This window comes from Odontesthes bonariensis, chromosome 18 (assembly GCF_027942865.1).
Source record: "Odontesthes bonariensis isolate fOdoBon6 chromosome 18, fOdoBon6.hap1, whole genome shotgun sequence".
In the NCBI taxonomy this organism is placed as follows: Eukaryota; Metazoa; Chordata; class Actinopteri; order Atheriniformes; family Atherinopsidae; genus Odontesthes; species Odontesthes bonariensis.
Genome location: NC_134523.1, coordinates 16,992,839 through 17,005,046, shown reverse-complemented (window position 1 = coordinate 17,005,046; position 12,208 = coordinate 16,992,839). Strand labels below are relative to the sequence as shown.

At 40.6% G+C, this 12,208-nt stretch overlaps 1 protein-coding gene across 2 annotated transcripts; it reads right to left on the bottom strand.

Moving 5' to 3' along the window:
• Window positions 1-1,371: 1,371 nt before the first annotated feature.
• setdb1a (SET domain bifurcated histone lysine methyltransferase 1a) lies at window positions 1,372-11,113 on the bottom strand. Of its 2 annotated transcripts, none has more exons than XM_075450111.1 (9): window positions 10,746-11,113; window positions 8,670-8,780; window positions 8,182-8,514; window positions 7,950-8,090; window positions 7,556-7,757; window positions 7,381-7,454; window positions 6,847-7,037; window positions 5,793-5,919; window positions 1,372-5,402 (listed from the first exon to the last, which is right to left on the bottom strand). In XM_075450111.1, the coding sequence occupies exons 2-8, from the start codon at window positions 8,773-8,775 to the stop codon at window positions 5,806-5,808; spliced, it is 1,161 nt and encodes a 386-aa protein (XP_075306226.1). In that variant the 5' UTR covers window positions 8,776-8,780; window positions 10,746-11,113; the 3' UTR covers window positions 1,372-5,402; window positions 5,793-5,805. The 2 variants fall into 2 exon arrangements, with proteins under 2 accessions (XP_075306226.1, XP_075306227.1); XM_075450112.1 differs by having other exon boundaries at window positions 8,670-8,777.
• Window positions 11,114-12,208: the final 1,095 nt, after the last annotated feature.

Here is a 12,208-nt window from a genome sequence, read left to right as displayed (position 1 = left end):
TGACTGTAAAACAAGTACGTATAGTCCATATAACTACAACTACCTTGTGCTACGCCACTGCTGGTAGCTTTCTATGGAAGTTTTTCTGTGCCATCAGAGTTTGAATACGCATTTCTAATATTGAATTTTTACAGCATCAAAATCAGACTTTGAATTTGAAAAACCAACAGTTTAAAAAAAAATTCAACTTTTTTCAAAAGAATCAAAAAAACATCAAAATAAAATAAAAGTTGTAAGATAAGCTGTTGGAAGTGTAGCAGAGTGGCGTACTTGAACTCCCCAAAAATCACCATGGAATTTTTGGGGTATTGTTTATGGCGTGGAAACAAATGTGCTGATGACGTTTCCTCCGTCAGTAGACATCATGGGAAAAAAATTACAGCTAATATTTCCTTATCTGTCGTGAAGAGGCACTCTTTTGAGGCAAAGTGTCCAGAATTGCACCATCTCTTGTTAACAAGCACTGCAATCCATCCTCCTTAACTGTTACCGCCCTGTCTGCCCATATAGTTTAAAAGCTGAATAGAAGGGCAATTAAGTTCAGAGGTTGCTGCTGGGTCCTCATCAGCTCTCAATGCTTCTTCACTTTATTTCCTCATGACGATCAGCAGAAATCAGTTTAACTTCCTCCTCCGTGCTCTCTTCTTTGCTCCTGTCCTTCATCTTAGACGTCTCCTCTTCGATTCCTCTGAATCTGGGGTCTTATTTTGAGCACTACTTGAGTTTTGGAAAGCTCAATCAGTGCATGCAAACTTTCCCAGCCTCACAAGAGCAGGTTTTATCACAGGGATGTTGTGGACATAAAGGTTTGCTAATGTTGCCCAAAATAGTCATATTCTTCCTCAAGTTGGCTTTATGTAAATTATTATCACAGACGTACATTCGTCCAATAAGTTGCGGTGAGGAAAAAAAAAAAATCATTCAAATTCATCTTAGTCGATGGCATCTTAGTGTTGTTTTCATATATTTAATTTGTTGTACAATGGACTCTTATTTTTGTATGTGTGTTTATATGGAATTCTACTAGTTCAGAACAATGAAAAAAGTGGTTTTCTGGCCAATTAAAGTGGAGATAGTGCTTTATCATAGCTCTCCTGTCAGGTGTCACTGTTTTCTCAGACAGTTTGGTAGCTTTTCAGTTGTATCGTCCTCTCCACGACTTTTATATCTTCCATGCTTTCAATTAAAGGTCCTCAAACATATGGAATCCATAATGTTAACAGGTGGAAATATAGAAAGGAGTTTACTGAACAAAATAATCAACTTTATATGTGGATTTCAGTGAGCCAAGACCACAGATGTTTCTGTTCGGGTAGTTTGTGCGCTGTAATGTCAGTGAGTAGGAACAAAAAAAGACAAAGTTGAACACGGTCAGAGACTAAGTTTTTAAATACATTTTTCTCAAATAGATCTATTTACAAAAGACAGAGGCTAATGTACAAAAAAAAAATCATAATGAAACAAAAGAATGACAAACGGATTCAGGAAACAACAAATATCTCATAAACAAGAGGGGAGTTTAAAAAAAAAAAATTGGCTAAATGCTAAAAGCTACAAAGATAAAATTGTTGCTGGCTTTCAGGTGCATATAGATGTGGGAACAAGTTGTTCCCAAATGTATTCATTCACAAGAATAATGCATACATCATGTTCCCTGGTGTTGACTGCAGGAAAACAAACACATTTGTTAACATCAACATATGCTGAATTTTACATCAAAGTCTTTCACAATCATAAATTATGATTCATAATGGAAAATGCTTCAATGCAACAAGGGATACTTTTATTAACATTGTCTCATTATTGCTTTTTTTCAACAACCGCTTAAATATGCAGCCAAAAGGTCTATCGTACATCAACCTTAATGAATAAACAGAAAATGGTCATTTAGTTTTATTTTGTACTTAATGATGGAATTAAATAATCCACTGTACATGTAACTAGGAAATTAACCCCAAAATTTAACAAAAAGCGTCATAATAAATGGAAAATCTTGCTAATTTATTGATCTTCTCAGTCTCATGAAACATTCTACACTCATTTCAGAGCAGAGGATTGAAGGCCTTCGCTCCTACTTGACATTCATCAGAAACACTGCCTGGCCTAAAGTAAAAGTCAATCTTTAGCTTTCACAATGACACGGATTCACCATGATGTTGTTTTTAATAGGCTATTGCGATGGCACAGCATTCGTTTCCGGCCAAAGCTGCACTGTGTTGAAGATAAGAGAGTCAAGACCACCGTGTGAAGTCTTCTCCAGCGCGTCAAAGATACTCAGTGTGTTTAGGGTCTCTTAACTCTGAGACCACGAGTAAAAGTCTCGACCTGAGCCACAAAGAATATGAGCTTGGTGAATGTGCCCATGTCATCGGCGAAAATATCAAAATCTATTGATGGAAAATCCTCGTCATTCTGTATACTTAGGTGATCAACTGATCAATGTGGTCTGATGGTCCGAGTGCATTCTAATTTGCTCCTTAGCTAACTGGAACCTTATCATTTTCTTTTCTTTTTTAAATGAGCCTCACTGATGCATGGTTTTCTTAAGGCTACACAGCTGTTTAGTCCCAATAACTCCTGTTATCGTTGCATTGTGTGTGAACATTTCACCGAACATTTAAGTGATCTCTGATCACGATCGCTCCGGGTTCACTTCCAACCACTTTTCTGTCTCAAAAATGATGGTTCACCGTTAAGGTTAAATTACTTGTTTCCAGCTGAAACAAATCAATCAGTGCAGTAAGTTTCGAGCTGCTTAGTTTAGACTTTTAAGTATTTATCAAGTGTGACAAAAACTAAATCAAATCTAAAGTCTGTGCAGACCGAAAGGAAATATATGGATTTTGGTCTATGTGGAAGAACACAGAACTTGGGCTTTCCTCTGTTGATTTTGGGTCATGATGAAAGCTAGTTTGCATATAAGACTCTGCGTCTGAGGGGAACCAAGCCAACTATCCAACAACTTAAATCTGAAAAAGATCACAAAGCTCTGACAATAAACTACAGACACATACTATATGTACATTAACAAAAGTTAAGCAGTCTTATCTGTACATTGTTACACTGTCCTACGACCCATTAAATGAGCAAATTTGCCAGTCCATGAAAGGAAAGAGACTCCTTGGTGGGCTGCTCTGATTTTGTGAGTCGTTGATGAGCCTGGCTGGGAAGCTATATTTCGTTGCTTCATAAACAAGCTGTAAGTCAACTTATTTGCTGTCCACCAGAGCGATCTACAACAGTCTTCCACATCACAGCTTTAAGAAGAGTTAAAAGTCCCCTTCACAAATTCTTGCAGGACTTTGTCAGAATCTTAAACTCTGTTCATCTGCCCCGAGCAGACTACAAAGGATAGCTGATCTCCTGATTGTTACACCTTAAAGGAGACATATTAGCCGCTTTCGGACAGACCGTTCTAAGAAAGTAGTTATCAGAACTACCCTCCTCGAATTTCGTTCTGATAACTATCCTTCCCCAGCGGAACTGTTTCAGTCTGCATTCGCACATGAGTCGGGACCTGATAGGGACTGATGCGCCGCGCGCAGCCGTCTGCTTCAGTGACGTGTTAGCCGTTAGCCGTTTAGCGCTACATTCAAACACAAAACAAAACGGTAAAAGTAAGGAGAGTAGAAAAAACACCACCAAGAAGCTAATATGGAGAGCGGGGAGGCCACTGTGTTTATGGTCTGCATGATGGTGATATTAATCATGGACAATCACATCAGGCGTCTAATATCGAGGCTGGAAAAGCTCACAGGGAGAGTCAGGAGACGATACTTTTTTATTTCATGAAGGAAGAAAGGAGAGCAGAGCGCTGCAGACAAATGAGACCAGTGTAAGTTTAACTTATTAAACACCCGCCGGTTCTGTCTGTGTCTTATGAGGAAACATTTCAGCCGTGATAGCATGACATGGGGCGTAGCTACCGACCACCACACACCTCCGTCAGATCGTTCTATAGAACCATGAAAAGACCCGACCTCGGAGAAGGAGCTAAATAGTTATAGGAACTAAGGGAGAAAGCCCCGAGTTCCTGTATGTCCGAACACGGGAGAAAACGGCCCCGCGGATTAAAAGGTTATTAGAACTGCCAAAGGTTCCTACAGTCCGAAAGCGGCTAATATTAGCCTGACTACGTCATACTCACGATTCTAGTCAGAATGTGAGTCTGATACCGCTCGATAGAGATTTGAGTATGGGGCGTTTCAACCGAACCAGGAGAAAAAATGCCTCTTCGCTCAATTGGATAGACCTACAACCAATCAGAGCAACGTAGTATGTGACGTAGATTAAGCGACACACACTTATTGTCAAAGGAACTCAGCTGCACGCACGATAAAAGCCTTTATCGCGTTCCTCTGTTCGTCTTTCAAAATGAATGCAATGTGGAGATCCTGTAGAACAGACTCGATGGCAGAATCTACACACCCTAGCTCTCCAGCGGCAGCCATGTTTGTTTCAAACGAATTCCCTGTTGATCATCTGTCCATCATCGTATTAAGCCCGCCCTGGCAATCTGATTGGGTCGACTGATTCGACGTCAATCATAGAGATTTCCCAACTGAGCAGAGCCAGACCGAACTTCCCGACCAAAAATTTTATGGGCGGGGCTAAGTTCGGCTGGCACCCAGGCTAACATATTATGCCCTTTTTTTGCAAATTTCTCTTTTATAACTGAAGCAGGCTTTGGCCAAAATACCTGTTGGTTTAAGCACAAAGCAACTCTCTGGGCATCCATTATGTACTTTTAATACAGTAAAAGCAAACGTGTTGGAGCTATTCCTCCAGTCGTACCAAAAACACTCCATCTGTCTAAAAAGATATAGTTCCTCTGTTGATCCCAGAGGGAAATAGTTTAGCAGTGTAGCTGTTAGTTAGCCCCAGATGCTTGTAAACTATGCTTTTTGATCACCTGTAATAGACCAAGCTGGAGATGTACACAGCGTAGCACATATGTACGGTATATATTAACCTCATTTAATTTTCAAAAGAAACAGCAAAAACTTAGAAGTAGGTGTGCATCATCTTCATCAGCTAAGCCCTTAGCATTAGCTACTGCTAAATGAACGAGTTTATCCACTGGGCTTTTATATCCTCTGAGGCTGGCGGTAGATGTAAGGTACATGCTGCTCACTACAGCTGACAACTGAACATTTCCAGGAGAAGCCGATTCATCAGTCTAACAGAGTGGAAGCAAGGGGGCGGGGCTCAGAGGTCAAGGCTTAGCCGAGGAGGTGCAGTGAACAAAAGGAGCGATGTAATTTTCCAATGAAAATCAGAATCGCTTAATAAATGAGGAACTCTCAAATAAGGGGGCACTAAAAAAGAAAAAGAAAAGACAGAATTGTGTTTTTCGGGGGTGTTTTGCACTTGCTGCTGACTTCAGACGCCCCAATATGCTCCTAAGAACAGAAACAAAAATAACAACTTAATACTAGTGAGTTTAAATGTGATTCTACCCATAAAGATCATCATATGATCTTTTCAGTCGCTTCACTTTGTAACCTAAAACCACCTGTGCTTCAATTACTGTTACAAAAACACAGGAGAACCTGCACGACTGTTCAACAGTTGGGTTTAATTTGAATTCATCTGATGAGTTCATTATCAAGTAAGGGTATTTGTACAATTAAATGAAGTAAAACCAAGAAGGGAAAAAAAACAAAAAAAACAAACAGAAGTTTTTCCTTTAACCAAAACAAAGTACCAATGGCACATCCCCTCAGAGGAGATGGATACCACGTATCATTCTTTTATCCATTTCCACAGTCCACAGCCACCTTACAATTTACCTGTGTCTGTGGATTAATCGGAGTCAGAGTCATCCTTGGCCTCTTCCCTCTCTTTCAGTTCCAAAAATCTAGCAATATGTTCCAGTCGCATGGAGCCTCTGAAGATCCACTCTCTCCGTTGAGTTTCCTGAGTGTGACAAAAACATCATATCTAATTACACTGCTTAAACAAAAACAGCAGGTTTAAAGTATATAAAGTATCAACTACAGCTGTGTCAAATGATTTTTAGTCTATCTTTTTGATAAAATATCTCTATGAACTTAACATCAGTTAAAGGTGGACTATTTCATATGCATTCTGTATAACTGTGCATCTTAAGAGGCCAATAAGGACATGAAGCTGCCAATCATTGGTCGAGCAGATGTCTCTCTTGTATTTTTGGCGTGTGCACTCGTCACTGTTGTCGGACTCTGTCAACATCTTTATTCAGCAGATGAATATTGTAGGATCGGCCTCAGGTCTGTCAGAGCGCTCACTCTGATTGGTTGTTCAGCCTACCCAGTGAATGCACGAGAAGGCAAATGGCTAACTAAACATGTCACACACAATGCCTTCTTCTTGTCTCCAAACCAACACTTTCACAACAACGTGACCATGCGGAGCAAACTAACTGAAGAACAACTCTGTTTGACGTAAAGGAAAAAACAAAGTACATGTTCCTACGTTTTATGGGTTTCATGGGCAGTGTGCTCATGTGCCATTTTGTTTGTTAGAGCACTGGCTATGGAAGATGACCCAGCAGAGGGCCTCTCGTTCACATTGGTGTGATGTATAAGAGAAAGAAAATCTGGCTGAGATGTCCAAGATTTTACATAAAAGGCAAAGACCATCTCAGTGACTATTTATCCACTTTTTCACAATAACAATAGGTGGTGGAGCCACAGATTTTCACCCAGTGTTGCTTTAGACTTTGCTGATGACTGGTTTGGTCCGTTATGTGCACCTCAGTGAGTTTGTTTTAGGTACACATATATGTTTAAGCCTCCTAAAAATCCATAAAAAAAAGAAAAAAAAAAAAAAAAGAGAAAAACAAGTCGAAGGAGAGACACTGACCTGAAAAACAATCTGTATCAAGCTGCAGTCGATCGCCAACACCCCACACCTCTGCTGGACTCCATTTAATTCTACATTGAAAGTTAGTCCTTGCCTGTACTTGTTTAAACGAGGATATGGCCAATCCTTCAAGTACTGTTTCATAAAACATTTGTGAGGGCCATCTGGAATGTCGTCTAAAACTTCATCCACTGTTAAAAAAAAAAACAACATAAAAACAAAAACATGTCACTGTTACTGCAGGAAACTGTGTGTAGGTTCTGGTTCTTGGTGCTTAACCTGCAAGTAACTGTAGCTCTTAATTGATCACCAAGTGCATCATGTAACTATGAGCCAAACAAAACTCAAACTCATTGTGATTAGCTCATTTCACCTTAAAAGCCTTTTTCTGGCTTTAACATAGAAAACAGAGACAGAACAAGAGAACAGCGGGAGCAACATAGTGGTTCCTCGTTTCACTGGCTTCAGATAATGCTCCAGCTCGATCTGTGATGGGAACTCTTTTTTTATTTTATCTTGTGAGTGTGAACTTACACGGTCTGCAAATCAGGTGAAATAAGGGTAAACCAACATAGACCGGCGTATGATCATCCATGAACACCAAGAACCTGAAAAATAAAAATGTCGGACATTTCTTAAGTTATTTTCTTTTGAAATCAGTAGATTTTATTGGTTTATAGGTCTACGGATAAACAGTTAAAATACACACCTGAACTGATTTTTTCTGCTGGGGAGCTCGCCCAAAAGACCAGGCCGAAAACGAAACTTGTTATTTTGACACCGGACCACCACACGGGCACCGACATACAGCTGCTCCACCTTCGGTCTCGTATCAAAGGCGATGTGGTGTCCAGATACGAGACACTTCCCCTTTTCTTCAAAGCTAACCTTGTACTTTAACCGTCCGTCCTCTGCCAAAAAAAAAGTGAATAAAACTGGACTTGAAGCTAATTTTAAGGAAAAGTTACAGTTATTATTCATTAAACATACACTTGTATTAAACTCACAAAAACAGAGAAAGGCACTCACAGATGTGCAGGTTATAAAAAGAAGTCTTTGTGTAAAGTGGCTGAAATGGTTTATCTAGCAGTACTTTCTCTTACCCTTTGTAACAATTTCCACGATTTTTCCTCGTTGCCATCTCATAGGTCTCCTCCTGGCCAGGACCATCATGTCCAGTTTGATGTCTTCCTCTGGTAAGTCAGGGCGGATCTTCGAGGTTTCATGGGAGCAGTGGGCAAAAACTGTTGACACATTGGGGGTTATTTCTGCCACAATGGAGGAAAAACTAGTTCAAAATGTGGAAGAAAATGTAGTATTATGTCATGGCCTTACCGTTGCAGTTGTTACTGGTTGTAGGTACCGCAGGCGTTCTTGTTGTGGATTTTGAACTTTTGTTTAAGACTGAAAAGTCGGAATCACTCGAATCCTCTTCCGATTCCCACGGCATATCAGAATCCGAGCTGCTGAGGGATTCATCTTCACTGTAGAACTGCGGAGGTGTTGGTGGTCGCAGAGCACTAATCTTATATTCAGGCAGTCGGGTCAAAACCACGACTGCTTCTTTTATTAGATTGAGAGAGTCACAGCCATTTTCCCACTTGGTCGCCTTATTGGGAGTTTCGTGCATGGAGTGAACAGAGTCACACGGAGATTCAGACATAGTTTCTGTAAAGAAAATAACTTGTGACAAACAGAAGAAGCAGCAGCAGACGTGATTGTGTCCTAGAGTCAAATCAGTAAAGAAGAAAAAAAAAAAAAAATCTCATATTTGTGGATTTAGAGCTTGTTTTGGTCCGTTTTCTTCGTAAGTTTCCACTTACCATCATCATCTCTTTCTTCTTCAGAACCTGTCTTTCTCTTGTTTTCTATCCTTCTTCTGGACTCCTGAAGCTCCAGCGTTCTCGTCTCCAACTCATCCAATTCCATAACTGCTGCAAAAACAAGGCAGTCGTCATTTTGGAACATTAAGGGATATATGCTGACAGTGGACGTGTTAAGTGTGGGATTCTTGCTCTCCTTCCATTTTTATTGCTGCGTTAGTTCTGCTTAGATGAGCCAAAAGGGCGCTCGTCAATATCGTGAAGAAAAATATTTACAACATACTTCCTGACACCTAAATGTGTTCCTGATCATTTTTCTTTTTCCTTTTTTAGTTTGACAGACACTACTTACAATGTGTACAGAATTATTAGCAGATTTTACATGGCAAAGCACGTGTTGCCTTTCATTAATTCGTTGCAAGATACAAGGACAGATCTTGACTGCACCTACGCAGGGTCAGACATGCTGACCGTGCAATCTGCACTGAAGCTACAACAAGACAACGACACGGCGACGCCTCATATCGGAAGGAAATCAGGTAGATCTCAACTAATCCCCCACTACAAATAAGTTGCAAGATAAAAGCGTTCCACTGCACGAAGTTGGCTATCATTTTGGTGTGACTTTCCCCAACAGGCTGCTAAATTTCTCCTTGGAAGCCTGGAAGCGGTCGTTGGCTCCTAGAGAGCCTAGACACTTAAAAGTCTTGACTTGCCATGAGTATATTATGAACCCGGACCTTCTGAGCTGCTGCTTGTCTCATCCTGCACAGCAATAATAATGTCAGGGCTTTCCTATGACACCTTGAGAGATACATCCTGCATCCATATCTGCATCAAGTCTAGAAAACTGCTAGATATCTTTTAATTCGCCTTGCGACTGAGAGCAAGGACACAACTTGCATGTGTGCATCATTTTCCACATCCTCTGTGAAAGTAGCTTTATCCTCTTAAGGGTCACAGGGGGAGGCTGGAGCCTATTCTGGACAGGCTGCCAGTGCATCACAAAGCCAAATGATACGCACAGTCACACACACTCCTTTGGTCAGTTTAGTGTCAAAGTAAAAGTCTGTCTATCTCTTAGATATTGAGTGACCTGTATAAGAAGACTTCTCTTCAGTAATGAGCCTTTCATCATTGAGTTGCTCAAACTTTTCACAATCAATGACCCAAATGCAGTTCAAAGCGTTGCACTGTCTTCCCTCGCTGTAATTCTCAGAAATTATATGGGCTCGCAAGTTCTCAACAGGATTTAAATCAAGAGCGGTAGAATAAGGTCATTATTTGGTCACCAGGCCTTTAGGCCAGCCGAGCAGAGAAGTAACTGTATGTTACGATGAATCATCCCGCATTAAAGACCATGGCCTCCTTCTTGTACCGTGGCTTGGGGAAAGCAAAACGGCATCAGGCTTGGAGTTTAAGCCTTCTTTACATTAGCAATGTCTCTGAGCACTTGACACAATGTACTTCTGAACACTTCAGGAAAGTGGCAGCGCTGGAATAAGGCTGCACTGGAGAATTGTAGGTCTTTGTAGCTTTATGTACACATTTTACACAAAAGATGAGTTGCAAAAGGAAATAATGCAGTTGTTATGCAACCAAACTGTACCATTTGTTGTCTATTTATTTATTTAGATTTATCCACGTACATGCATACATATTTAGCCCCATTCCACCTGAAGTATTTTCCCAACATATAACTGAAGGAGATAAATCATATCTTATACAAATACACACCACCTGGCTAAATTTGTTAAATCCAATCAAGTTTATAAAGTTTAGAGTAGGAAAACGTGAACAGAAAAAATTTAGAGGCTGCCTGCTCATCTGTTAACAGTAGGCGAAGATTTTGTCAAATGACAGGTATGATGCTCGTGACATGAGCTCGTTACAATTAGAAATTAACTGTTGCTTAACGGATAGATATCGCGTGAGCGTAGTTGTATTTTGTAGCGCTCCAACCATGGATGTATTATATTATCCAACCGACATATTAACGTATCGGTCAAAACCTACTGGTGTTACCAAAGCAAAGCCAAGAGGAGTATTATCTAAAACCCTAAATACACAACTTACCTTTTGTTGCAACCAATCCTCCGCCTCGAAAAGACAAACGTCTGCTGACACCACAAATATTTATATATATTTGTGTCGACGACTCGACGCAATTATTTCCGGGGCGAAGCAGCAGTTGAAGCTAGCTAACAAGCTAGCACCGTCAGTCTGAATACTAGCGGGCTGTAAACATAAGTTTTAAGCGCACACTATTAAACAGTTATGCAGATTTTGCACCACATATTGTTACGTAATACTTCCTCAGCCATTTTCTGTTGTTGTTGTTGTTAACAAGAGGTCCTCTCGTGTTTAACGTAGCCGAGCTTCTTTTTTTTCTTTTTCTTCTTCTTTCTTCTTCTTCTTCTTCTTCTTCTTCCGGGGGGCTCCATGGCGGTTGGCAAACAATGAAACCGTGCCACACCGCCACTAACTGGTAGCAAAGAGTAGCGCGTTTGGTTGATAAACCATTATTGATGAAGTCGCGGACACTTAAAAAAAGGAAGTCATAAACTCAAACCCAACGTTACATTCAAATAGTTTATTGTACAAGGAAAAAATGTATGCGATCTAGTTGTTGATGTCATGAGCAGGACATAATAATTCTATCAAACTAGAAGAGCAGCAGGTAAATGTTTGTCTGGCAGGAGATAGCTTACTCAGATTTAGAGGCCTTTTAATTATGTCAGTTTTTATTCTTTTATGTTTAGGCTTGATGTAGCTAAGTATGCACTAGAAAATGTTTGTTTATGCAGCTTTTCTCTGGATGAGTCTGTCAGATCTGAAATAAAGACGTGCTATTGTCTTTGACTCCCCGGTGAAATATTGAATGTTGTTCTGGATTAGGCCCCTTGCTGTTCTCGGCCCTCATGGTGTCAGTGATCCATTCAGGGGTTATCCAAAGAAATGTAGTCGTAAAAATGCCAACATAATCCAACGCTTAATGTCTCTTGACTTCCATGAGAGTGTCGTTGTGATTGCCTCTGTTCAGAGTGACCTTTATCCTCTGTGTCATGCACAATCCATAAACACAAGCGAGAGCATATTTTCAATTTCCTCACAAAGTCTTGTTCCTGTGAGATTTCCCTTTTCTCGGGCTCAGGTTATCTGCTCTTCCTGGTAGGCAGAGGTGGAGATCATGCCGTAAGGATCTATCACTGTCTGGGCACAACGCACCACCGTCACCAAGAGGAAGAAACACAGGAGGAAGAGGAAGAAGAGCGCGAAGCCGAGGTCCACGTCCACCTCAAAGTGTGTCACAGGGTCAGAAGCCTGCTCCATGTGGGCGATGATAACTGCTGGTCCTCATTCAAGTGCTTCTTCTTCTTGACAGTTCAGCACTATCACTTTAGGAAGGTGTCTGGGTTTATGTGCAACTGAGAAGATGGGGATGACTTAATGAGAGAAAAATAAATCAAAAAGACGTACAGTGCCCTCCATAATGTTTGCGACAAAGTCACATTTTTCTTCGAGTTCCCCCTCTGCTC